General features: G+C 40.9%; 1 protein-coding gene across 4 annotated transcripts in view; it reads left to right on the top strand.

Annotated features, from left to right (window-relative positions):
* MYO5A (myosin VA) overlaps window positions 1-24,080 on the top strand; it is a 188,842-nt gene that overhangs the window by 160,876 nt on the left and 3,886 nt on the right. For 2 of the 4 annotated variants that reach the window (XM_088024797.1, XM_028099982.1), the window contains 7 exons: window positions 1,191-1,265; window positions 2,743-2,836; window positions 14,906-15,052; window positions 17,098-17,252; window positions 19,231-19,320; window positions 21,147-21,297; window positions 23,629-23,911. In XM_088024797.1, coding sequence (XP_087880923.1) covers window positions 1,191-1,265; window positions 2,743-2,836; window positions 14,906-15,052; window positions 17,098-17,252; window positions 19,231-19,320; window positions 21,147-21,297; window positions 23,629-23,911 — 995 coding nt within the window. The remainder of the gene's footprint in view (window positions 1-1,190; window positions 1,266-2,742; window positions 2,837-14,905; window positions 15,053-17,097; window positions 17,253-19,230; window positions 19,321-21,146; window positions 21,298-23,628; window positions 23,912-24,080) is intronic. The other 2 variants (XM_088024798.1, XM_028099985.1) reach the window with 1 other exon arrangement.

The following is a 24,080-nucleotide window of genomic DNA, read 5'->3' as shown; positions in this document are numbered from 1 at the left end:
TTTTTTTTCACTCTCTGTCCCTCTGAAGGCATCTTGCTACATGGGGCTCTTTTGTGGGAATGGGAGAAGCATGTGAGGGCAAGTGTTGGACTCTTTCCAAAGTGACTGAAATATCACTAATTTGTGGGGGGAAATGTTTTGAATCATGGAATATTTTTGAAATGTTTTTTATTACTCTCAAGTATATTATTGCTTAAATTAAACTAACAGTACTTCAATGCCTAAGAATTGATAAATATACTGAATTATAACAATTGATCAGTGTATAAATTCTGTACTTATAAATGATTGTTTTAAAATACAAGGCGAAACTGAAATTGAGATGCTTCTGGATGGCAAATTCCCAATTGTTTCACTAAGTCGATTAATCATTTCTTTTGCAACCTTGTCTGCAGTATTAATTTTCTTGGCAGTTTTTCATAGCTATACAAAAGTAAATTAAGCTCTCAAATTCTATGGGGTAGAGTCTAGTTAATGAGTTTCTCTGAGTTTTAGAAGACCCTCTGCAGGTCAGCTGCTTCCCGTACCTCACCGACTACTAGATCTGGAGAATGGTTTCAAACTTAAGTATAGGGAATAATGCACTTTTCAAAACCATTATATAGTTTCTCAATCTTAATTGTGCATTTCTTTAGGAAACACTTGAGCAGAATAGTAAAGCCCAACGGACCCATGCTTAGTGTTCTTGGAAACTCTACCGTGCATAACCCACTTACCCACCTACTTCCCCACACAAACACGAAGATGGGCTTTCTTCTTCCACCAAGAGTGCCAACATTGCCATGATTTTCACTTCCATTTTATTTGCCTTTCTCACCCTTGTCACTGTGGCTAACTGCAGAAAAAAAAAAAAGTACAGCAACTTGTGAGCAGGTCTGAGGAGCGAAATACCTCTATACCAGAGGAATATGGGCCACCGCTCTGTTTAACCTGCTGAATGATGGAGCCTGAGCCACAGCCTGTTGCCTCTGAGCACGTGAACATTTATGTGTATGTGTGTATCTATATAAAATTAGAACCCTCTGTCCTGGAAAGATTAGAAGGCAGTGGCAGGTGACAAATCAGCCTTTTGAGTACATATACTATTATTATTTGTGTTGTAAAATATTTTTAAATTGATTTTGCTGAGAGGTCACATTCCCCTCAGAGACACAGAGAAAAACAAATATCCGTTGTGCCTGTTTTTTCAGTATTTTGAGGAATTATATGCAGATGACCCTAAGAAGTATCAGTCATATCGGATTTCACTTTACAAACGGATGATTGTATGTAAACTCAGAGTGCTTTTCTGTTGTCTCCCTTGCTACCTGTAGCCTCTGTTACTGAAGAGCACACTGCTGCCCGCCCCTCCTCAGGAATCTGTTCAGAAACTTTCACGAGACCTATCTCTTCCCACAGCTGTCTTGTAGCCAGTGGTGTCATCTCTCTCAGTGTCCTGCGTCCCTTGTCACGTTGGGTTTGTTATTAACGCTAGGCTTACAGTGTGATGGAAGCGAAATGTGATTGGAAAGATAAAGTAAAATCCCAGAAGCACAACTGAACACTTGGAAATGTTAGCACTTGTTCCCTTTGGATCAGTGGCCTAGTATCTAACTCTGCGCTGTCTGAACTGGAAAGTGAATGACTATTTGTGTTTGTATATGTTTCCTTCAGCACAACCTGAATAAAACCACACATAGATAGCACTGACTGACTTCTCTCCTAAGCTTCGAGCCTGCTGTTACCCACTTTCTTCTTACTTATTGATCTTTTTTTTTTAAAGATTTTATTTATTTATTTTACAGAGAGAGAGAGAGAGACAGTGAGAGCAGGAACACAAGCGGGGGTAGTGGGAGAGGGAGAAGCAGGTCTCCTGCCGAGCAGGGAGCCTGATGAAGGGCTCGATCTCAGGACCCGGGGACCATGACCTGAGCCGAAGGCAGACGCCTAACGACTGAGCCATCCAGGCGCCCCTACTTATTGATCTCTTAACATTGCCTGTGATTTCAGAATTCTTGATTAAATAGCCAGTCATCACAGACTTTTTTACCCTGTCCCCTTCAATGTACTGGGTTTTTTGTTGTTGTTGTTGTTGTTTTTTTGCGTATATAGCATTTGGAATTGCCCCCTTTTTCCTCTATAAGCAAAATTTTATCGCCTGTGAAATGTTATGGGTGTGTTATGCCACCTGCCATTAGGACGTAGGTCAGCAGATCACTATCCTTTCTCTGTGGTTAGTTTTTCAAGTTACGTTTTAAGATTCCCCAAACTTCTTAAGTTACAGGACTGAAGTTAGCATCTCCGAAGGGTGGGTCTCACACACGGGTGTCAGTCAGAAGCCCCGAGCTCAGTTCAGCCATCCCTAAAATTGTGTCCCCACAGAACTTTTTGAGCATCTGTCAACATTTATTTTGCCTCTCCCCCCTTGAGAGAAAGCATTCCACTGAAAAAGCAGTACGTTTTACGAGCATTTAATTGTTTTACCCACATGGAGTCCTGCTGGAAAAGACTCCCCAGTGAGCCTGCTCTCCATCACGCTGTAAAGGATTTACTGCAGTGTGTATTTTAACATTTGGCTTTTACTGTAGCTGCGTTTCCATGCCTGCCAAGTTTCGCCAGGTGGTGGCTCCACCAGCGAGCTTTTCTGGAGCTTTTATGTAAAACTAACAGTGTCGCGCCTGTGATTTTGTGTGTGCTTTTTCTCTGTGCATTTTAGAAGGCCCATTTTGATCTTTCTATTATATTTCTCATTTTAATCTTTAGGATTTGATGGAACAACTTGAAAAACAAGATAAGACTGTTCGGAAACTGAAAAAACAACTGAAAGTATTTGCCAAAAAAATTGGTGAACTAGAAGGTATTTCAACATGTTTTTATAACAGTTGCTGAATCCTGATTTTTGTATTGCTACACCAGTGTTCTAACAGGTTTGCATGCGGTTATTATAATGATAACAAAAATGACTTTCAGCAAACCTGACCTCTGTGGAGTGGAAGTTTCCATTGCTAAGTAGGGAAAAATGTTCCTTGCGAAGAGAGAGAATTTGCTCAACAAACATCTAATCACTATCTTCTGTGTGCTATACACTGTGCTTGGCAGTGTAACATAGAGGTTAAGCACATGGATTCTGGAGCCAAGCTTCTTGGCTTCAACTCCCAGCTCTTCTATTAGTCATCTGATACTGGGCAAGTTATTGAACCTCTCTATGCCTCAGTTTCCCCACTTGTTAGATGGGAGTGATCAATGTTAAAGGTGTCTACCTGACAGTTTGTAAGGATGAAATGAATTAATGTGTGTAATGTATTTAGTGTATTTCCTGACACATAGTCGATGCTATATACAACTTAACTATTATTATAATTACAGTTAGTACTAGGGATACTATGATGAGTAAGACAAAGTCTGTGTCCTCAAAGAATCTAATGGAGGAAAAAAATATGAATGATTATAAAGAAATAAGATTTTTTTTAACATTTCATGATTTATATATGATGATGGGGAAAACACCTTAAAAAAATGATCAAATGTCAATTGTTATTATATGCAAATGAATCTTGTCTTTTGGATTAGTGTGTTTGTTTCTTTACTGAGTATTTACCTAGGTACCAGGCGTGTAGCAGTGAATGGAGATAAAGCCAAGTTTTAAGCTTATTCCAACAATGTTCTCATTGTTCAAGAGATTTAGAGAACCTCTTTGGAATTGCCTTCAAACCTGTGAAGTTTTGACCAAAAATGTTACTGTGCAGTCTGACTACCCAGCTATTCTTTCAATGTCACTCAGCGTAGTTTGGAATGTTCAGAAGAGTCTACCATGTTAACTCTGTGTGGTTTTCATTCTTCCAGCATGCCAGGTCTGTCATAACTGTCCTTTCTGTTTGGTCTTCCTACTTCTCTTGGTCAAGTCCTGCTCATCCTTTGGGACCAGAGTCATGTGTCACATTCTCAAGAGTAGCCTCTCCTGATCACCCAGGCAGGCTTGATGCCTCTGGCCTCTGGGTACCACAATGGCTCACATTTTTTGTGGTTTTCACTGTCATGTTTTTAGCAATTTCTCTGTTTGAATCACTGGCTTCCTCAATGGACATAAGCTTCCTGAGCATAGGGACCACCTCTTGTTTCCCCTTGTTTTCACAGCACCCAGTAGCACCTAGCATAGTGTCTGATCTATCATAAATGTTTGTTGAATGAATAAGTAAGTTCCAAAAATACTTAGAATGGCAACATAAGTTGCTTACTTTGAAGAGGATAGTACTCTCTTGGATGTACAAATGCTGAAATATTGTTTAGAAATCAGACAGGTTACTTTGCAGTCATTATTTATAAACCTTTAGCATTACACGACTCATATACTACACTAAAATTTTGAATCTCCAAGTCACACACATGGACTATAATGTCTATCAACAAAACTTTAAAAGAATCTTTATTCAGAGAACTTCTCTGCACTTAACTCTGCTTTAATTATATCATGAGATGATAATTAGACAAGAGTGCCTAAAAGAACTGATTTTAAGGATATTAACTAGTAGATTTTTTTTAACCTTTAATGATTTCTTTGCAATACATTAGTAAAATTTGGTGAAAAGCAAAGCTACTTATTATTAGCTTATTAGCTACTTATAAGTTTTTACTCAGCTTTCTTTAATATGTATATTTTAATTGAGAGAGGTTACAATATTTCAAGATGTCAGCGATTTTAAGCCATTATCAATCAGAAATCAGTCTCATCAGTTAAACAAACTATCTTGCCGGCTATGTTCTCAAACCCATAAATAGCATTTGAGAAGGCACTTCACAGATTAAACAAAAAGACATCGTATTCTTAAGAAAAGTTATATCTCAAGTTAAATGATATATATCTAAGGAATAAAATGAGGTAGATGTATGTGACTTGGGCTCGTGCTGAGTCCTTCTCCCCCAGATTAGAGACTAAAGGTAACAAGCTCTTCTAACACTTTTCTCTTCCTATTTCTGTATCCTCCATTATACAGAAAATACAGGGAGCTTTCTACAACAAAGCACCTTTTAAAAACTAAAAGTTTTCTTATATCTTTCTCTAAATATAACATACTTACATTCTTCTGGTTTAAAATAGCAAGATTCTTGCCTCCTCCTATGGGCTACCCTTAATTAAGGAGACTTTTTTAGGAGCCAGTGAAGCCTTTTTTTAAAACGCCAACATACATCATTTTTAGCAGAAATTATAAAGCCGAAATGGAGAGTGTTTCAAATTTGATCGCTTTGTGCTATATTTTAACCCAGGAGTGGGTGTTGCATCTCGACTTTCAGAGTCAGGGAATTTAGACCTAGAAGAATTCTAGAAATCAGTTAATTATTTCATGGGAGTAAAAAATGGAGGCCCAGGAACCGTCAGTGACTGCCCAGGCCTCAGCCAGGGAGTAGCCAAACTGGAACCAGAGCACACGCCTTCAGGGACCATTGACTTCTCTCCTTTTTGTCATAGTTTCCGATGAAAACTCTCGACTTATAGGGATTTATTTGACTATATTAAACCTGGAGTCAAGATCATTCTGGTTCCAAAGTGAGGAAAAATAAATTTTTAGAAAGTTATCCAATTTCCTTTCCTTTTCCAGGACAAAAAAGTTCAGGAATAGTTTCCCCTCACGTATAAAGAATGCAGAAAATGAAAATAGGGATTGCTTCAGGCTTTTCTAGAAGAAAGCCTGTATTAGACAGAATATTGGACCAAATGACCCCCAGGGTCTTACGAGTCTTTGAAAACTGAGAAGTGGTCCTGGCTTCTTTCTTTTAGGCCTTATATTTTCCTCATGCTGACAATTTATTTTATTTTATTTTTTTTTATTTCTTTTTTAAAAATTTTATTTTATTATGTTATGTTAATCACCATACATTACACCATTAGTTTTTGATGTAGTGTTCCATGATTCATTATTTGCATATAACACCCAGTGCTCCTTTCAGTATACGTGACCTCTTTAATACCCATAACCAGGCTAACCCATCCCCCCACGCCCCTCCCCTCTAAAACCCTCAGTTTGTTTCTCAGAGTCCATAATCTCTCATGGTTTGTCTCCCCCTCCGATTTCCCACCCTTCATTATTCCCTTCCTGCTATATTCTTTTTTTTTTTTTTTTGACATATAATGTATTATTTGTTTCAGAGGTACAGGTGTGTGATTCATCAGTCTCACACAATTCACAGCGCTCACCATAGCACATACCCTCCCCAATGTCTATCACCCAACCACCCCATCCCTCCCACCCCCCCACCACTCCAGCAACCCTCAGTTTGTTTCCTGAGATTAAGAATTCCTCATATCAGTGAAATCATATGATACATGTCTTTCTCTGATTGACTTATTTCGCTCAGCATAATAACCCTCCAGTTCCATCCATGGGGTTGCAAATGGCAAGATTTCATTCCTTTTGATGGCTGCATAATATTCCATTGTATATATATACCACATCTTCTTTATCCATTCCTGTGTTGATGGATATCTTGGCTCTTTCCATATTTCAGCTATTGTGTACATTGCTGCTATAAACATCGGGGTGCTCATACCCCTTTGGATCCCTACATTTGTTTCTTTGGGGTAAATACCCAGTAGTGCAACTGCTGGGTCGTATGGTAGCTCTATTTTCAACTTTTTGAGGAACCTCCATACTGTTTTCCAGAGTGGCTACACCAGCTTGCATTCCCACCAACAGTGTAGGAGGGTTCCCCTTTCTCCGCATCCCCGCCAACATCTGTCATTTCCTGACTTGTTAATTTTAACCATTCTGACTGGTGTGAGGTGGTATCTCATTGAGGTTTTCATTTGGATTTCCCTGATGCCGAGCAATGTTGAGCACTTTTTCATGTGTCTGTTGGCCATTTGGATGTCTTCTTTGGAAAAATGTCTGTTCATGTCTTCTGCCCATTTCTTGATTGGATCATTTGTTCTTTGGGTGTTGAGTTTGATAAGTTCTTTATAGATTTTGGATACTAGCCCTTTATCTGATATGTCCTTTGCAAATATCTTCTATTCTGTTGGTTGTCTTTTGGTTTTGTTGACTGTTTCCTTTGCTGTGCAAAAGCTTTTTATCCTGATGAAGTCCCAACAGTTCATTTTTGCCCTTGCTTCCCTTGCCTTTGGCGATGTGTCTAGGAAGAAGTTGCTGTGGCTGAGGTCGAAGAGGTTGCTGCCTGTGTTCTCCCTTAGGATTTTGATGGATTCCTGTCTCACATTTAGGTCTTTCATCCATTTTGAGTCTATTTTTGTGTGTGGTGTAAGGAGATGGTCCAGTTTCATTCTTCTGCATGTGGATGTCCAATTTTCCCAACACCATTTGTTGAAGAGACTGTCTTTTTGCCATTGGACATTCTTTCCTGCTTTGTCAAAGTTGAGTTGACCATAGAGTTGAGGGTCCATTTCTGGGCTCTCTATTCTGTTCCATTGATCTATGTGTCTGTTTTTGTGCTGGTACCATACTGTCTTGATGATGACAGCTTTGTGGTAGAGCTGGAAGTCTGGAATTGTGATGCCACTAGCTTTGCTTTTCTTTTTCAATATTCCTCCGGCTATTCAGGGTCTTTTCTGGTTCCATACAAATTTTAGGATTATTTGTTCCATTTCTTTGAAAAAAGTGGATGGTATTTTGATAGGGATTGCATTAAATGTGTAGATTGCTCTAGGTAGCATTGACATCTTCACAATATTTGTTCTTCCAATCCATGAGCATGGAACGTTTTTCCATTTCTTTGTGTCTTCCTCAGTTTCTTTCATGAGTGTTTTATAGTCCTCTGAGTACAGATTCTTTGCCTCTTTGGTTAGATTTATTCCTAGGTATCTTACGGTTTTGGGTGCAGTTGTAAATGGGATCGACTCCTTAATTTCTCTTTCTTCTGTCTTGTTGTTGGTGTATAGGAATGCCACTGATTTCTGTGCATTGATTTTATATCCTGCCACTTTACTGAATTCCTGTATGAGTTGTAGCAGTTTTGGGGTGGAGTCTTTTGGGTTTTCCACATACAGTATCATATCATCTGCAAAGAGTGAGAGTTTGACTTCTTCTTTGCCGATTTGGATGCCTTTTATTTCTTTTTGTTGTCTGATTGCTGTGGCCAGGACTTCTAATACTATGTTGAATAGCAGTGGTGATAGTGGACATCCCTGCCATGTTCCTGACCTTAGGGGGAAAACTCTCAGTTTTTCCCCATTGAGAATGATATTCGCTGTGGGTTTTTCATAGATGCCTTATATGATATCGAGATATGTACCCTCTATCCCTATACTCTGAAGAGTTTTGATCAAGAAAGGATGCTGTACTTTGTCAAATGCTTTTTCTGCATCTATTGAGAAGATCATATGGTTCTTGTTCTTTCTTTTATTAATGTATTGTATCACGTTGATTGATTGGCACATGTTGAACCAGCCCTGCAGCCCAGGGATAAATCGCACTTGGTCGTGGTGAATAATCCTTTTAATGTACTGTTGGATCCTACTGGCTAGTATTTTGGTGAGAATTTTTGCATCCATGTTCATCAAGGACATTGGTCTGTAATTCTCCTTTTTGATGGGATCTTTGGTTTGGGGATCAAGGTAATGGTGGCCTCATAAAACAAGTTTGGAAACTTTCCTTCCATTTCTATTTTTTGGAACAGTTTCAGAAGAATAGGTATTAATTCTTCTTTAAATGTTTGGTAGAATTCCCCTGGGAAGATATCTGGCTCTGGGCTTTTGTTTGTTGGGAGATTTTTGATGACGGCTTCAATTTCCTTAGTGGGTATAGGTCTGTTCAGGTTTTCTGTTTATTCCTGGTTCCGTTTTGGTAGTTGATACATCTCTAGGAATGCATCCATTTCTTCCAGATTATCTAATTTGTTGGCATATAGTTGCTCATAATATGTTCTTATAATTGCTTGTATTTCTTTGGTATTGGTTGTGATCTCTCCTCTTTGATTCATGATTTTATTAATTTGGGTCATTTCTCTTTTCTTTTTGATAAATCTGGCCAGGGGTTTATCAATCTTTTAAATCTTTCAGAGAACCAGCTCCTAGTTTCATTGATCTGTTCTACTGTTCTTTTCGTTTCTATTTCATTGATTTCTGCTCTGATCTTTATTATTTTTCTTCTCCTGCTGGGTTTAGGCTTTATTTGCTGTTCTTTCTCCAGCTCCTTTAGGTGTAGGGTTCGCTTGTGTATTTGAGACCTTTCTTGTTTCTTGAAAAAGACTTGTTTTGCTCTATACTTTCCTCTTAGAACTGCCTTTGCTGCATCCCAAAGATTTTGAACAGTTGTGTTTTCATTTTCATTTGTTTCCATGAATTTTTTAAATTCTTCTTTAATTTCCTGGTTGACCCATTCATTCTTTAGTAGGATGCTCTTTAGCCTCCATGTATTTGAGTTCTTTCTGACTTTTCTCTTGTGATTGAGTTCTAGTTTCAAAGCATTGTGGTCTGAAAATATGCGGGGAATGATCCCAATCTTTTGGTACCAGTTAAGACCTGATTTGTGACCTAGGATGTGATCTATTCTGGAGAATGTTCCATGTGCACTAGAGAAGAATGTGTATTCTGTTGCTTTGGGATGGTATGTTCTGAATATATCTGTGAAGTCCATTTGGTCCAGTGTGTCATTTATTTATTTTTTTTAAGATTTTATTTATTTATTTGACAGAGAGAGACACAGCGAGAGAGGGAACACAAACAGGGAGAGTGGGAGAGGGAGAAGCAGGCCTCCCACAGAGCAGGGAGCCCGATGCGGGGCTCGATCCCAGGACCCTGGGATCATGACCCGAGCCGAAGGCCGACGCATAACCGACTGAGCCACCCAGACGCCCCTCCAGTGTGTCATTTAAAGTCTTTATTTCCTTGTTGATCTTTTGCTTAGATGATATGTCCATTTCAGTGAGGGGGGTGTTAAAGTCCCCCACTATTACTGTATTGTTGTCGATGTGTTTCTTTGCTTTTGTTATTAATTGGCTTATATAATTGGCTGCTCCCATGTTAGGGGCATAGATATTTACAATTGTTAGATCTTCTTGTTGGGTAGACCCTTTAAGTATGATATAGTGTCCTTCTTCATCTCTTATTATAGTCTTTGGTTTAAAATCTAATTTGTTGGGGCATCCGGGTGGCTCAGTCATTAAGCGTCTGCCTTCGGCTCAGGTCATGATCCCAGGGCCCTGCGATTGAGCCCTGCATCAGGCTTCCTGCGCCATGGGAAGCCTGCTTTTCCCTCTCCCACTCCCCCTGCTTGTGTTCCCTCTCCCGCTGTCTCTCTCTGTCAAATAAATAAATAAAAGATCTTTTAAGAAAACAATAAAAATAAAATCTAATTTGTCTGATGTAAGGATTGCCACCCCATTGCCACCCCAGCTTTCTTTTGGTGTCCATTAGCATGGTAAATGGTTTTCTACCCCCTCACTTTCAATCTGAGGGTGTCTTTGGGTCTAAAATGAGTCTTTTGCAGACAGCATATCGATGGGTCTTGTTTTTTTATCCAATCTGATACCCTGTGTCTTTTGATTGGGGCATTTAGCCCATTTACATTCAGGGTAGCTATTGAAAGATATGAATTTAGTGCCATTGTACTGCCTGTAAGGTGACTGTGACTGTATATTGTCTGTCTTCCTTTCTGGGCTATGTTACTTTTAGGCTCTCTCTTTGCTTAGAGGACCCCTTTCAGTATTTCTTGTAGGGCTGGTTTCATGTTTGCAAATTCCTTTAGTATTTGTTTGCCCTGGAAACTTTGTATCTCTCCTTCTATTTTCAATGACAGCCTAGCTGGATATAATATTCTTGGCTGTGTATTTTTCTCATTTAGTGCTCTGAATATATCATGCCAGTCCTTTCTGGCCTGCCAGGTCTCTGTGGATAGGTCTGTTGCCAGTCTAATGTTTCTAGCATTGTAGGTTACATATCTCTTTTCCCGAGCTGCTTTCAGGATTTTCTCTTTGTCTCTGAGACTCGTAAGTTTTACTATTAGATGTTGGGGTGTTGACCTATTTTCATTGATTTTGTGGGGATTCTCTGTGCCTCCTGGATTTTGATGCCTGTTTCCTTCCCCAAATTAGGGAAGTCCTCTGCTATAATTCGCTCCAATATACCTTCTGCCCCTCTCTCTCTTTCTTCTTCTTCTGGGATCCCAATTATTCTACTATTGTTTTGTCTTATGGTATAACTTATCTCTCGAATTCTGCCCTCGTGATCCAGTAGTTTATCTCTCTTTTTCTCAGCTTCTTTATTTTCCATCATTTGGTCTTCTGTATCACTAATTCTCTCTTCTGCCTCATTTATCCTAGCAGTTAGAGCCTCCATTTTTTTTTTTTAAGATTTTATTTATTTATTTGAGAGAGAGAATGAGATAGAGAGAGCATGAGAGGGGAGAGGGTCAGAGGGAGAATTAGACTCCCTGCCGAGCAGGGAGCCCAATGCGGGACCCGATCCCGGGACTCCAGGATCATGACCTGAGCCGAAGGCAGTCGCTTAACCAACTGAGCTACCCAGGCGCCCTAGAGCCTCCATTTTTGATTGCACCTCATGAATAGCCTTTTTGATTTCAACATGGTTAGATTTTAGTTCTTTTATTTCTCCAGAAAGGGTTTTTCTAATATCTTCCATGCTTTCTTCAAGCTCAGCTAGTATATTTAAAATCGTTATTCTGAACTCTAGTTCTGACATCTTACTAATGTCTGTATTGATTAGGTCCCTGACAGTCGTCGGTACTGCCTCTTGTTCTTTTTTTTTGAGGTGATTTTTTCCATCTTGACATTTTATTTTAATTAGTAGATGGCTTGTTACATAAATCAAGGTCGTATTGATCTGACATCCATATTTTATCTATGAATTTTTGTAAAGAGTCAAATCTCTGAGGGAATTCAAAGGCAGGGAGAAAATTTTAATGAAAGTATGGCAAATTTTGTCTCTGACATTTTTGTACAGAACCAAAAATACCTTGGTTAGAGGTTTTGCAAAAAGAAATGAAGCTTGCTTTGAAAACGTGAAATCTCCTAGTAAAAATATTTGCCATATTTCATAAATTCTGAGGTACTCAAATTTTTACATTTTAACATCTCAAATTAGGTTGCATCTTTCAAAAACTGTTGATGAACTGGTTGCAGTTTAATTGGCAGTGTTTTTCCTTCTTCAGTGTTATGTAAAATAATGGTAGATCTCATCATCAGTGGATGAAATCAGTGGGCTTGAAACATTCTCTTGCGGTTGGATAGAGTCCAAATATGTACCTTTATTGATAAACATGATATGTTGAATCTGTTTCCTCCCAGTTCCCCTTGGAATTGTTTCTGTGGCTCAGAGCCACTAGTACCACAGATGGTGGGGATTTTACTCTTTTGTACTTCACAAGCTGCAGACGCCACCATGGGCTGATTCTGAGACCCCCAGGCTGTTGTGTTTAAACCAACTCCAAAAGTAATCCATGTAAAACTAGATGGCCTAAATTTCCTGTCTCCTGTATAGAGACGTACATTTTACCATGTCTGCAAAGTACTAGATGCCCACAGCCCTGACTTGTCCAGTCACAGTATGGTCACTCTTTTGATACCATAGTGTTGATGGATGGTGGTGATTTTCCGCACTGGTAAGCCCAGTGTCTGATGCCGCAGGCCTGAAGTGGACTGGGTGTCACTAGGCTGGCTCTCGGCCACATAAGCAGGAACACTGGCAGGTATTGGTGTTCTCCCTGATAACCTTGTCCTGTGGAACCAGCTTCCCAGAACTAACCCAGGAAATCGCCCAGAGTGACAAGAAGTACCACTGATATGTTGGAGAATCAGCAACATTAAAGGTTCTCATGATTTTGATCTGCCTTGTGTTTGTTTGACAACAGATTCAACTCAGTCTATCCCCAAATAGATTTCTTAACTGCCCCCTCCAGCAGATGAAAGAATAAAAAATCCTGCTTATTAGCATATATTTCCACAAACACCATCATAACTCTGTGTTCCCTTCCTCCCCTTGCATTTCCCCTTTACTTCTCAATTTTGTGATGAAATTGGAGACCTCTTTCCTTTAATCCTTAGCATAACCCTTCTCTAGCACTTTCCACTAACAGTAGTGACAGTTTTTAACATCTGAAAGGGTCATTAACCAGTGGTTGTACTTTAATGGTTACAACCTCATGGTAAGACTTCTAGCTCTTGGGGTGCCTGGGTAGCTCAGTCGGTTAAGCGGGTGCCTTTGGCTCAGGTCATGATCCCAGGGTCCTGGCATCGAGCCCCGCATCGGGCTCCCTGCTCCGCAGGAAGCCTGCTTCTCCCTCTCCCACTCCCCCTGCTTGTATTCCCTCTCTCACTCTCTCTGTCAAATAAATAAATAAAATCTTTAAAAAAAAGACTTCTAGCACTTGATTAAAAACAAACAAGAAAGAAAAAAAAGAAAGAAAATATCTAGGAAATCATAATAAATAGAAGTGTTTTATCTGCTCATGATTTCTTTGGGAATGAAGGGTAGCAGAAGAAGGCTAGGTCTTTGCCTTGTGAGGCCTTTGTGAAAAATGATACAGTTCATTTGGACTAGTGCAAAGAAATCCTATTCTTTTTTTTTTTTGATATTTCTGGGTGTCTTTATTTTTTAATGACAGCTTTACTGAGATATAATTCACATTCCATATAGTTCACCCTACATATACTATTTAATTGTTTTTAATATGTTAATAGAGTTTTGCAAAATTATCACTATCATAAGTATGAGAACATTTTTATTATGGTGGACAGATTTTGGAGGTTCTTTTTTTTATTTAATTTTATTATGTTATGTATATACAATGGAATATTATGCAGCCATCAGAAAAATGAAATCTTGCCATTTGCAACGACGTGGATGGAACTAGAGGGTATTATGCCGAGTGAAATAAGTCAATCAGAGAAAGACATGTATCATATGACCTCACTGATATGAGGAATTCTTAATCTCAGGAAACAAACTGAGGGTTGCTTAGTGGTGGGGGGTGGGAGGGATGGAGTGGCTGGGTGATAGACATTGGGGAGGGTATGTGCTATGGTGAGCGCTGTGAAGCATGTGAGACTGATGAATCTCTGAATTCCTCTGATGAATACCTCTGAAACAAATAATACATTTTATGTTAAAAAGAATAAAAAAGAAGAAGATAGTAGGAAGAGAAAAATGAAGGGGGGGAATCAGAGGGGGAGACGAACCATGAGAGACGATGGACTCTGAGAAACAAACTGAGGGTTCTAGAGGGGAGGGGGTGGGGGGATGGGTTAGCCTGGTGATGGGTATTAAAGAGGGCACGTTCTGCGTGGAGCACTGGGTGTTATGCACAAACAATGAATCATGGAACACTACATCCAAAACTAATGATGGAATGTATGGTGATTAATGTAAGAAATCCTATTCTACCAGCTATCTTGATGTGGTTTGAACTGATTGCAGTGATACATTTAATTAAAGTAAATGTTCTTTTTCTTTAATGACTGGATTCATAGAGCTAAATGTGAGGCGGAAATCTCTGATACTCTTGCTGCCTCTTTTTAGAATACTGTTTTTTTTTTCTTCTGTTACTTAAAGTCTAAATATCTTTAACCATTATGACGGTACCAATTAGTTAACCAAGAAGTTAAACCACTTACTTTGCGGACATTTAATCTCACTACAAAGTGAACTTTATTACCCAAAAAAAAAAAAGTTCTTGAATCAAGTAAGGTTCATTGATGTTGATAATAGCCAAGCATTAGTGGCTGTTGGAGTGACATTAGCATATAATTTTGCCATCTATCCACGTAATTTTAGCAGAAAGGAGTATTTAACCGACAGAGCCATCCAAGTGCCCCAGAAAAGAGTATTTCAAGAGGAGATAATTAGGTGGCAAATACAGCAAGTTTCCGTTGTTATAGAGTTCATTTAAAATTACTAGGCGTGTGGAACCCTTGTATCTTTTCTACCTGGAAAATAATTTTCTTCTTTTTATTTCTTATGAAGTGGGCCAGATGGAGAACATATCCCCAGGACAGATCGTTGATGAACCCATCCGTCCAGTCAACATTCCCAGGAAGGAAAAGGATTTCCAAGGCATGCTGGACTACAAGAAGGAGGATGAACAGAAGCTTGTCAAGAACCTGATTCTGGGCAAGTATTCTCTGCACGGGGTAGAAGGTCTTTCTGGTACATGTGTCAGTGGTGGGGAAGACTGGTCACTAAGTTTTCGACTATTCAACGCTGGTTGATTGCGTCGTCAGTGCACGCCGTTCCTTGTCCTGCTGTAGCGTCCTGACCAGTCCTGCCTCATCAACCGAGCTGAGGGAGACTCGCCCAGGGTCCACCAGGCCTTCTTAACTCTGGCTACAGACCAGAACATCTGGAGAAGCACTGACGTGTGGTCCCCACCATAGACTCATCACATTACAGTCTCTAGAGGGAAGAGCCTGGCCACGTCGAAGACATTTTTTTTCAATCTTTCAGAGGATTCTGAAGTGTATCCACAGTTGAACACTACTGCTCTGGGCCATTTAACCTCCCGAGTTTCATTTTTTTCCTTGCTTCCTTTCACAACTAAATATGTCAAGAACAACACTTTGGTAATAGGGAAAAAACAAAAGAATTAAGGGAAAGATTCCAGCTGTGGAAGGAGAGGACTGGACAAATGAAATGGACACGGAAGAAGCATTTTAGAGAAGCGTAGGGTCAAGATGGGGCATAAGCCCATTGGTTCTGCAAGAAGGCTCTTTAGGGAGAGTGGGAAATGAGTTGGGAATACACACATCCTGAAAGTTGTGAACTAAAAAAGGGAAAAACCTCTCTGTTCAGCCTTTGCATAGCATTCCTCCTGGCAGGTGTGGGCTGACAGCAATGTGATTGGCAGTTATACCTGATTTAATGTTCTTGGGGTTCATGGCATTAAACCACGTACTATATATAGGTGCAGAGGCACTTAAGTTTCACCATGATCTTCATTTAGCAAAAATGTTAAGAAGCCAGTGGTTTTTAAGCATAGAGTTAACAAAGATTCATCAATAAACATTTAGTGAGCTCCTACCAAATGCTAAACATTTTCTAGGTACGGGGTAATGAATAAAGTAATTCATGATCCCTGTTCTCATAGATCTTACATTGGGGGGCTTGGGGAGAGTAGAGAAAAAATATACATATAATGGGGTCAAAGGAGAAAGAGTAAAGACAAGTGTACTAGTTTACATAAGGTTGTCAGGAAGGTTCTCTTTCATAGATCTTTGGACAGAGATCAAAGGAAGTAAGGAAGCAAATCATACTGATATCTGAGAAAAGAACATTTGAGGCAGAAAATAGTAAGTACATAGGCCCTGGGGTGGGAGCATGCCTGACATGTTCAGCCAACAGCAAGGAGACTCATGTCGAGTTAAATTAGATGACTGTCTTGCAGTTAGGATGAGAGGGAGAAATGTTACTAAAGCACAGTGAGCTGGGGAAGGGGAACAGGGCCAGATCACACAGACCATAGTGAAGATTTTTGACTTTATAAATGACAGAAGAGAAGCTACTTGGAAGATATTCAGAACAAGAGTGGCATTTGTGTATAGAATAACTCTGGTCATTGTGTGTAAAAGGTACTACTGGGGAGCAGGGGATGAATCAGGAGACTAGTCTGGAAGCCATCACCACAGTCCAAGAGAAGATGATGGTGGCCTATTGTAGGGTAGCTAGTAGAGTAAGTAAGTTTCTGGATGTGTTTTATAGGTAGAGCCAACAGGATTTATTGTTGGATTAGACGTGTGGTGTGAGAAAACAAATGAGTCAAAGATATTGGCAAAGCTTATAACCTGAGAAGCCAGAAGTCTGGAACAGCCTATTTACTGCGATGGGAACAACTCCTGGAAGGAGAGAATCATTGGTTTCATTCGGGATGGACTCAGTTTGACGTGCTTAAGCAGAGGTGTCAAGAAGACAGTTGATACATGAAACTGGAGTTCAAGTGAGAAGTCAGGGCAAGAGATATAAATTTGGGAGTTCTAAGATTCACATGTCCCCACCCTTAATTTCTCCACTTGATGAGCTATTAAAATATGCTTTTTAAATATGACCTCTTAACCCTGAATGATTGAATTCTTTTACGAGAACTGTGCTTTTCTATCTCACAAAGCACTCCTCATGAAGATTTTCAATGTTATATAAGATTATTTTTCCTCATTTCCTTTCAGAACTGAAGCCACGTGGGGTGGCAGTCAATTTGATTCCAGGGTTACCAGCATATATCCTGTTCATGTGTGTTCGACATGCTGACTACCTGAATGATGACCAGAAAGTAAGGTCGTTGCTAACATCAACAATTAACAGCATCAAAAAAGTATTAAAGGTCAGTTCATGTTCAACAAAATTCTCGTAGTGAACATAAATGATGACAGAATCTGCACCAAGGTCTTTTCCTTCCTTAGGTCGGGGCTAAGTTGCGGATATGAACACTTTCCAGTCTTCACTGAAAACTCCCACTGTAGGAAACAGTCTTTCTTGTAACGTGTCTATATGCCTTCTTGTACAGTGGGGCTCAGGTTGAACAGTAATCAAAATTAATATGATATAATTGCATTAAATTGCAGAGTAAATTAAGTTTCTTCATAAACAGAAATAGTCTGTTTTGAGACCTTACAAGTAAATTAAAAATATTTAATGTGGTCCATATATATAGGGAATATGACGCTCTAGCTAAAAAGGTATTAAAGAAGTTCAGTACAACATGGCTTGTTCGTAAAGATGTCTGATAAAACATTAAAATTTTTCTTCCACCTTTTCTTCCTGTTATTCTCCAACTCACCACATAATTTTCCTTGTTACCTGAAATGCCTGGTTCCATGTGAGAAGCAACACACGTATACTAAGCAGAGAGGAAAGACTTGGATAAGGCAGCAGAATTATGTAATAGAGCAGAAAGCCCTGCCTAACTCAGTAATCACTGACTCACCTTGCATAATCCTCCTCTTGCCTCTCTAGAAAAACAATGAACATTAACTCACGTGTTTCTGTGAGGTACTAAGAGAATGTGCTCCAAGTACTTTGCTTTCTGATTATCTAACTGAAGTTGGATGAGAACATTTAGGACAGAGATAAGTGGATAGTTAACATGCACAGTGGACGCTCTCAAATCTAAGGTGTCTTTCATGCACTCTTTTGTTTTAATTGTTGTAAAATATACGAAACATAACATTTACCACTTAACCATTTTTCAGTGCGTAGTTCGGTGGCATTAAGTGCGTTCGCATTGCTGTGCAGCCATTATCGCTGCCCACCTCCAGAACTTTTCCATCTTCCCCACCTGAAGCTCTGTCCTCATGAAACACACCCTCCCTGCAACCCCTGGTAGTGAACCTTTGACAAACGTGGGTTCTCCATCCCTACGGGGCAGATACTGTATGGAGTTAGCTTTACAGGGGTTCCTAAAGCATGGAGTTTCTGAAAATTTAACATTTAAAAAGTGATGAATGTCTTCTGATATAACTCATTTCATTTTTGGTGTATTGATGCTATAGTACATTTAGCCTGCAAGCTTTACTAACTTTTAAGTCAGCTCCTACAAAGACAGCAAAACCAACTCATGTTTTCTCCCTCTCATCCTAATTGCATGAAGACATTTATCTAATTTGACTAATTATTATACCAAATTGTTTAAAAAGTAAAAAGGAGTGGGTACTAGCATACTGATGCCATTTTTTTTTTTTTGATGCCATTCAGAATTGATGTGAGTTTGTCTCCAGTCCCAGTTTTGAATTGAAGTGTATTTGCCTCGAGTCCCTCTTCAGATTTAGCAGCCGGTTGTTTGACAGGAGCCCCGGTCCCGATGCAGAGCCATTCAGCTTCCCTCTCTCCTCTTCTGCACAGGACTCCCTCCATCCCATTTCTGATTCTCTGCCCAGGAGTTGTATCTTATCATCGACCAGATTTGTCATCTGAGCTGGGTTTCATTGCTTCATAGTCTGTGATTCCCTTTTGTGCTTTTAGTCCTTTCTGATCCCCTGAGTAATCCTGAGGGAAGTGAGTTGGGGTAAGCTGTGGTTTGATGAATTTTTTTCTGCCAAAAGGCACTGCTAAGCTCACATCACCTGAATGACTGGGCATCCTTTTCTAATGGCAAGAAAATAGATGCCAGGCAAAGTAACAACCAACCAACCGACACAGGGTTGAAATTTTCTAGCAATGATGTAAGACTTTACAATTGCAATGTGATTTATTTTTGTAATTATAATGTAACTGAAAGAAGTGGGCCTTCTGGTGTCTTTCAGTTACTTTCAGGTTGCTATTTCCCTACGGAAAAGTGAATTTAGCCTTTTTCTCTCTTTCAGAAAAGAGGTGATGATTTTGAAACCGTGTCCTTCTGGCTCTCTAACACATGCCGATTTTTGCACTGTTTGAAACAGTACAGTGGCGAGGAGGTGAGGAAACCTTGATCACAAAACCAGCAGGATGTACTTTCTCTGTCCTCTTTAAGGAAAAGATTAAAAAGATGGAACATTTAACAATTTGTTAATTTAAAGATTTTATTTATTTGAGAGAAAGAGAAAGAGAGCAAGTGAGAGAGAGAGAGAGAGAGAGAGAGCATGAGCGGGGGGAGGGGCAGAGGGAGAGGGAGAAGCAGACTTCCCGCGGAGCAGGGAGCCTGTTGTGGGGCTCAGTCCCAGGACCCTGGGATCATGACCTGAGCCGAAGGCAGACGGTTAACAGACTGAGCCACCCAGGCGGCCCCCATTTGTTAATTTAGAAACCTGAATTCAGAGGTGGGTTGGAAGCTCATAGCTTTGTTTGATGTTCATTGTTTATGAAACCGTGAATTGGAGAGCAACATAGTTTCTTCCCTCTGAGAGTTTGTATTATGAGAAAGCATAGCGGAAATAAAACAGGCATTAGTTAGTGAATTATTACAAGCCATGAAACCTCTTGTCAGTAGGTGGAAGTGGGCTTTTCAGGGGGCTGATAATAAGAAATATTGAACTATTTAAAGAAATTCATCAATTTTGGCTTTCTATAATACGTAAAAGGTGATCAAACTGAGGCATATCTCTTTAGATTGGCCCCAAAACCTATTCTGCTTTTATTTGCAGTGATAAGCTCATCAGGTGTTTGACAGACTTCAAAACTATGTAATATATTAATAATTATTCTTTATTAAGATCTACTCAGTATGTATCAGACAGCACTTCCTATACACTCTGTTATTTAATTCTTACAGCATCTCTGTGAGGTAGGAATTACAACCCAGTTTTATAGACGAAAAACTGAAGTTGGGTGATGTTCATCAATTTGCCCAGGTCCTCTTAGTCAGAAGGAGCAGAGTTGGGGTTCTGGGGCTGCCGCCTCTGCAGCCTGTGCCCCTACCCACGGCTGTCCATGCCTTCCATTTTTTGCCTGGAGGGCAGGCAGAGAAGCTGACCAGTAGCATTTTCTGGGCACCTAGAGGCTAGGGCAGAGGACGGTCCTGGCAAATGTTGGAAGGCATAAAAATGAGTAAGGTGCAGTCCCTGCGAAGATGGGACAGACAGACTAGAATTCCTCTGAGGGGCCACTAGCTGTCCTGTCAGTCCTCACTTCTAGACCATGTTGTCAGGTAGTTTGTAGGGAGGCCGATGCTTGGCTTTGGGTAGAATCCATCAAGTAGGCAGTGTCTGACAAAAGTACCTGCCTGTACAGGTGATTTTCCATTTTAACTAATACCACCAAAAAATTCCGTTCTAAGCTTGGATTGAAAATCATGTATGGTCACCATGAAATATAATAAAGGGAAATTTTTTATTTATTCACTGATCTCGGTAGAAATTGGTCTATTTTAAAAAGATTATGTATGCCCTTCAGGTGCAGTATTTATAAATAGGACTCTATTTAATAGAACTGAAGTTAGGAGATTAGTACTTGAGATAATTTAGTGTCTGGCAGTAAATGTGCGACGTCATAAGTGAAAACGCTCATTCCTTTTTTTTTTCCCCCCAAATTAAGTTCACCCATCTTGTTTCACTGACATAGCTATTGGAAGGGCTTAACTGCTAGCTAGCCAAGTTGAGATATTATTCAAAAGCTGATAAGAAGTGGAAGGGGGTTATGATGGAAACAAACACAACAGAGCGTTTGAGAATGACAGTCTGGCATTCAAGAGTGGAACAGATGGAAACTCTTCAGAGGAAAGACAGCAGGGGAATCTGATCAAACAAAGGAGTTGGGAGAGACATTTGATTTCATGGGTGTCAGTAACTTTGCTTTCTGGTTCTAGGGCTTTATGAAACACAACACATCTCGCCAGAATGAACACTGCCTCACCAATTTCGACCTGGCTGAGTACCGGCAGGTGCTAAGTGACTTGGCTATTCAGATCTACCAGCAGCTCGTGCGGGTGTTAGAGAACATCCTGCAGCCAATGATCGGTAAGGCGAGGGCTGGGCTGACGTCAAGTTCTGTCTGCCTCACGTGTGCAGCAGCGACACTTGTTTGGAGGCATGTCTTGATACAAAGAACATAAAGTAGTAAGACTCAGTCCTGAAATTAGCTGAGGGATCCCAGAACCCCAGCCATGACTAATTGGGATACATCAAAATCACTGCTTTCACATGATTGAAATGGCAGTATCTAGTGAATCTCCCCACTGGGTGATGCCTCTTCCTTGAATTTGGGTTCTGCTTTATACCCAGCAATATACCTCATTCCTTGTCCAGTTTTCAAAAACACTTTAAACTTTGGTCTAGGAAACTGCTACACAGGGCCTCCTCGGGGCCCACCTAAAACAAAGGAGGCTGGGGAGAGTTTGCCCTTTGCCTATTAGGTTACAGTCAAAGGGCTGGGGAGGGGGGTACCATGGCAACAAGACTAGGTCTCGGCCACTCCATGATGAGTTACACATCTCAAGGCCCCCATGGAATTGTCAAAGGCAAGGAGTGGTTTCTCATTGGATAACTGACTGGGGTATGCATGTGTGTGTTTCTATATGTGTGTGTTCAACTAGGTGTGTGAGTCTCGTACCTCTCTTTATATTCGCGTACTCACTCTGGGTGTGTATTTATGTACTGCACTACCTATATTCCTTGGCATATGTAGCATGTATGAAGTAGGAAGGAGGCATATACAAATTGCAGGCTGCTAATTTTGAATGGATTGAATTAAATTTGTTTTAAGATATCAAACTGTTATCTTCAGGCAAATTATTAGCAGCTTCTTTTTTTTCTTTTAAAAATTTTATTTATTTATTTGACAGAGAGATCGCGAGAGAGGGAACACAAGCAGGGAGAGTATGAGAGGGAGAAGCAGGCTTCCCGCAGAGCAGGGAGCCCCACATGGGGCTTGATCCCAGGACCCTGGGATCATGACCTGAGCTGAAGGCAACGCTTAACTGACTGAGCCACCCAGACGCCCCTATCAGCAGCTTCTTAAGGCTACTCCTAGCTACCCTTTCTTTTCCCACCCATGTGTTTTCCACATTCCCACAACTTCTTCATTGCCCTTAGTATTTGTCTTCTGTCGCAGACCCACAGTTAGTCAACCAGAAACATAAAAGGCTGAGGAAGCCATGGGAGACAGCAGTGATTTTTCTTAGGGGATGACTTCAGGGGTCAGTTCTTCAGTTGTCCCCTAACAGGTGTGTATTCAAAGCAGTGTAGGTCAGCTTGTAACAGGTGACACAGTTGCAGAGAAGATCAACTTCAGCCAATATATCCTCTACTTTTGCCTATTTTTATTGGCTAAACAGGAAGCTTACTGCTGAGATGTCCCACTTTAAATCACTGCCCCCATCTCCCAGTGATTTGATAAAACCGCCAATGTTTTGTGTCAATGTGAGGTTCTGTGGAAGCTTTGGTTAGCCCTGTGAGCTATAAAATGACTAAGAGATATAAAAATGAATCAGGAGTGGCCCCTGTTCTCAAGGGGCTGCCAGGCCAGGGGCTGGTCATCCCACAACCATCCTAGAGGAGGCATAAGCCAAACACTGTGAGGGCGCAGTGGGCAGGGGGGTGGGGCGGGGAGCAGTGCCCCAGATTTGGGAAGACTGAGTTCCGGGAGGCTGAGACTAACCCAAGGCCTCCCTGCTACTGTGGGAAGCTCGGGGCAAGGAAGGGCCTGGTTTTCCAGCCCCACATAACCATCCCCTCCCAAGGCTTCTCCACGACCACTGCCCAGTCTCCTGCTGTTCTTGCCACTTGGTTTGCCTGTGGGGCTCGGATGTCCCTGGAGAATCTCTTCTCCTTTCCCTAACTGGTGCATCTTTCTCAAAAACCCTCTCAAGATATCACAAGCTTGTGCTAGTACAAGGCGGCTGCTTTGTATTTTAGAAAATGCACCATTGAGATTTCTCAATTTCATGGGAAATTTTTGCATTTAAGAATTATTCCTGGGGCGCCTGGGTGGCTCAGTCGTTAAGCGTCTGCCTTCGGCTCAGGTCATGATCCTAGGGCCCTGGGACCGAGCCCCGCATTGGGCTCCCTGCTCAGTGGGAAGCCTGCTTCTCCCTTTCCCACTCCTGCTTGTGTTCCCTCTCTCGCTGTGTCTCTCTCTGTCAAATAAATAAAATCTTTAAAAAAAAAAGAATTATTCCTTCATTAAAGTTTAAAATCTGGAAGCCCTTTTCCGGAAAGTTCTTTTCCCCTTTCTTTTGATACTCAGATCACTTTCCTAAGTTGAATGCATGAGAATACACGTGTGCATGTGTGAGCAAGTGTGTATGCACGTGTAATAGGCATCTTCTAACGCTTGAACTCCTCCTGCAGTCTCTGGCATGCTGGAGCACGAAACCATTCAGGGTGTGTCTGGCGTGAAGCCCACAGGGCTCAGAAAGCGAACGTCCAGCATCGCAGACGAGGGCACCTACACACTGGACTCCATCCTTCGGCAGCTCAACTCCTTCCACTCGGTCCTGTGTCAGCACGGCATGGACCCTGAACTGATCAAGCAGGTGGTCAAGCAGATGTTCTACATCGTTGGGGCCGTCACCCTGAACAACCTCCTCCTGCGCAAGGACATGTGCTCCTGGAGTAAAGGCATGCAGATCAGGTGAGCAGAGAGCACCTGCGCTGTTGTCCGCTCCCGGCCCTACTGCTGGCCGCGGTGCAGGGGCCGATGGCTTGTTTGCGGTCAGGGTAGCTGATGTCTGCTGCCACCAGCCAACCAGCCGGGGAAGACCCCGCATGGAGCTGTCTTCTCTTGCCTGGCTGGACCTCTC

This window comes from Eumetopias jubatus, unplaced genomic scaffold (genome assembly GCF_037043125.1).
Source record: "Eumetopias jubatus isolate StellerSeaLion01/CBP00866 unplaced genomic scaffold, mEumJub1_p1.0 scaffold_7, whole genome shotgun sequence".
Lineage (NCBI taxonomy): Eukaryota > Metazoa > Chordata > Mammalia > Carnivora > Otariidae > Eumetopias > Eumetopias jubatus.
Note: the sequence above shows the minus strand (reverse complement) of the source record. Positions and strands in the feature narration are given on the sequence as shown.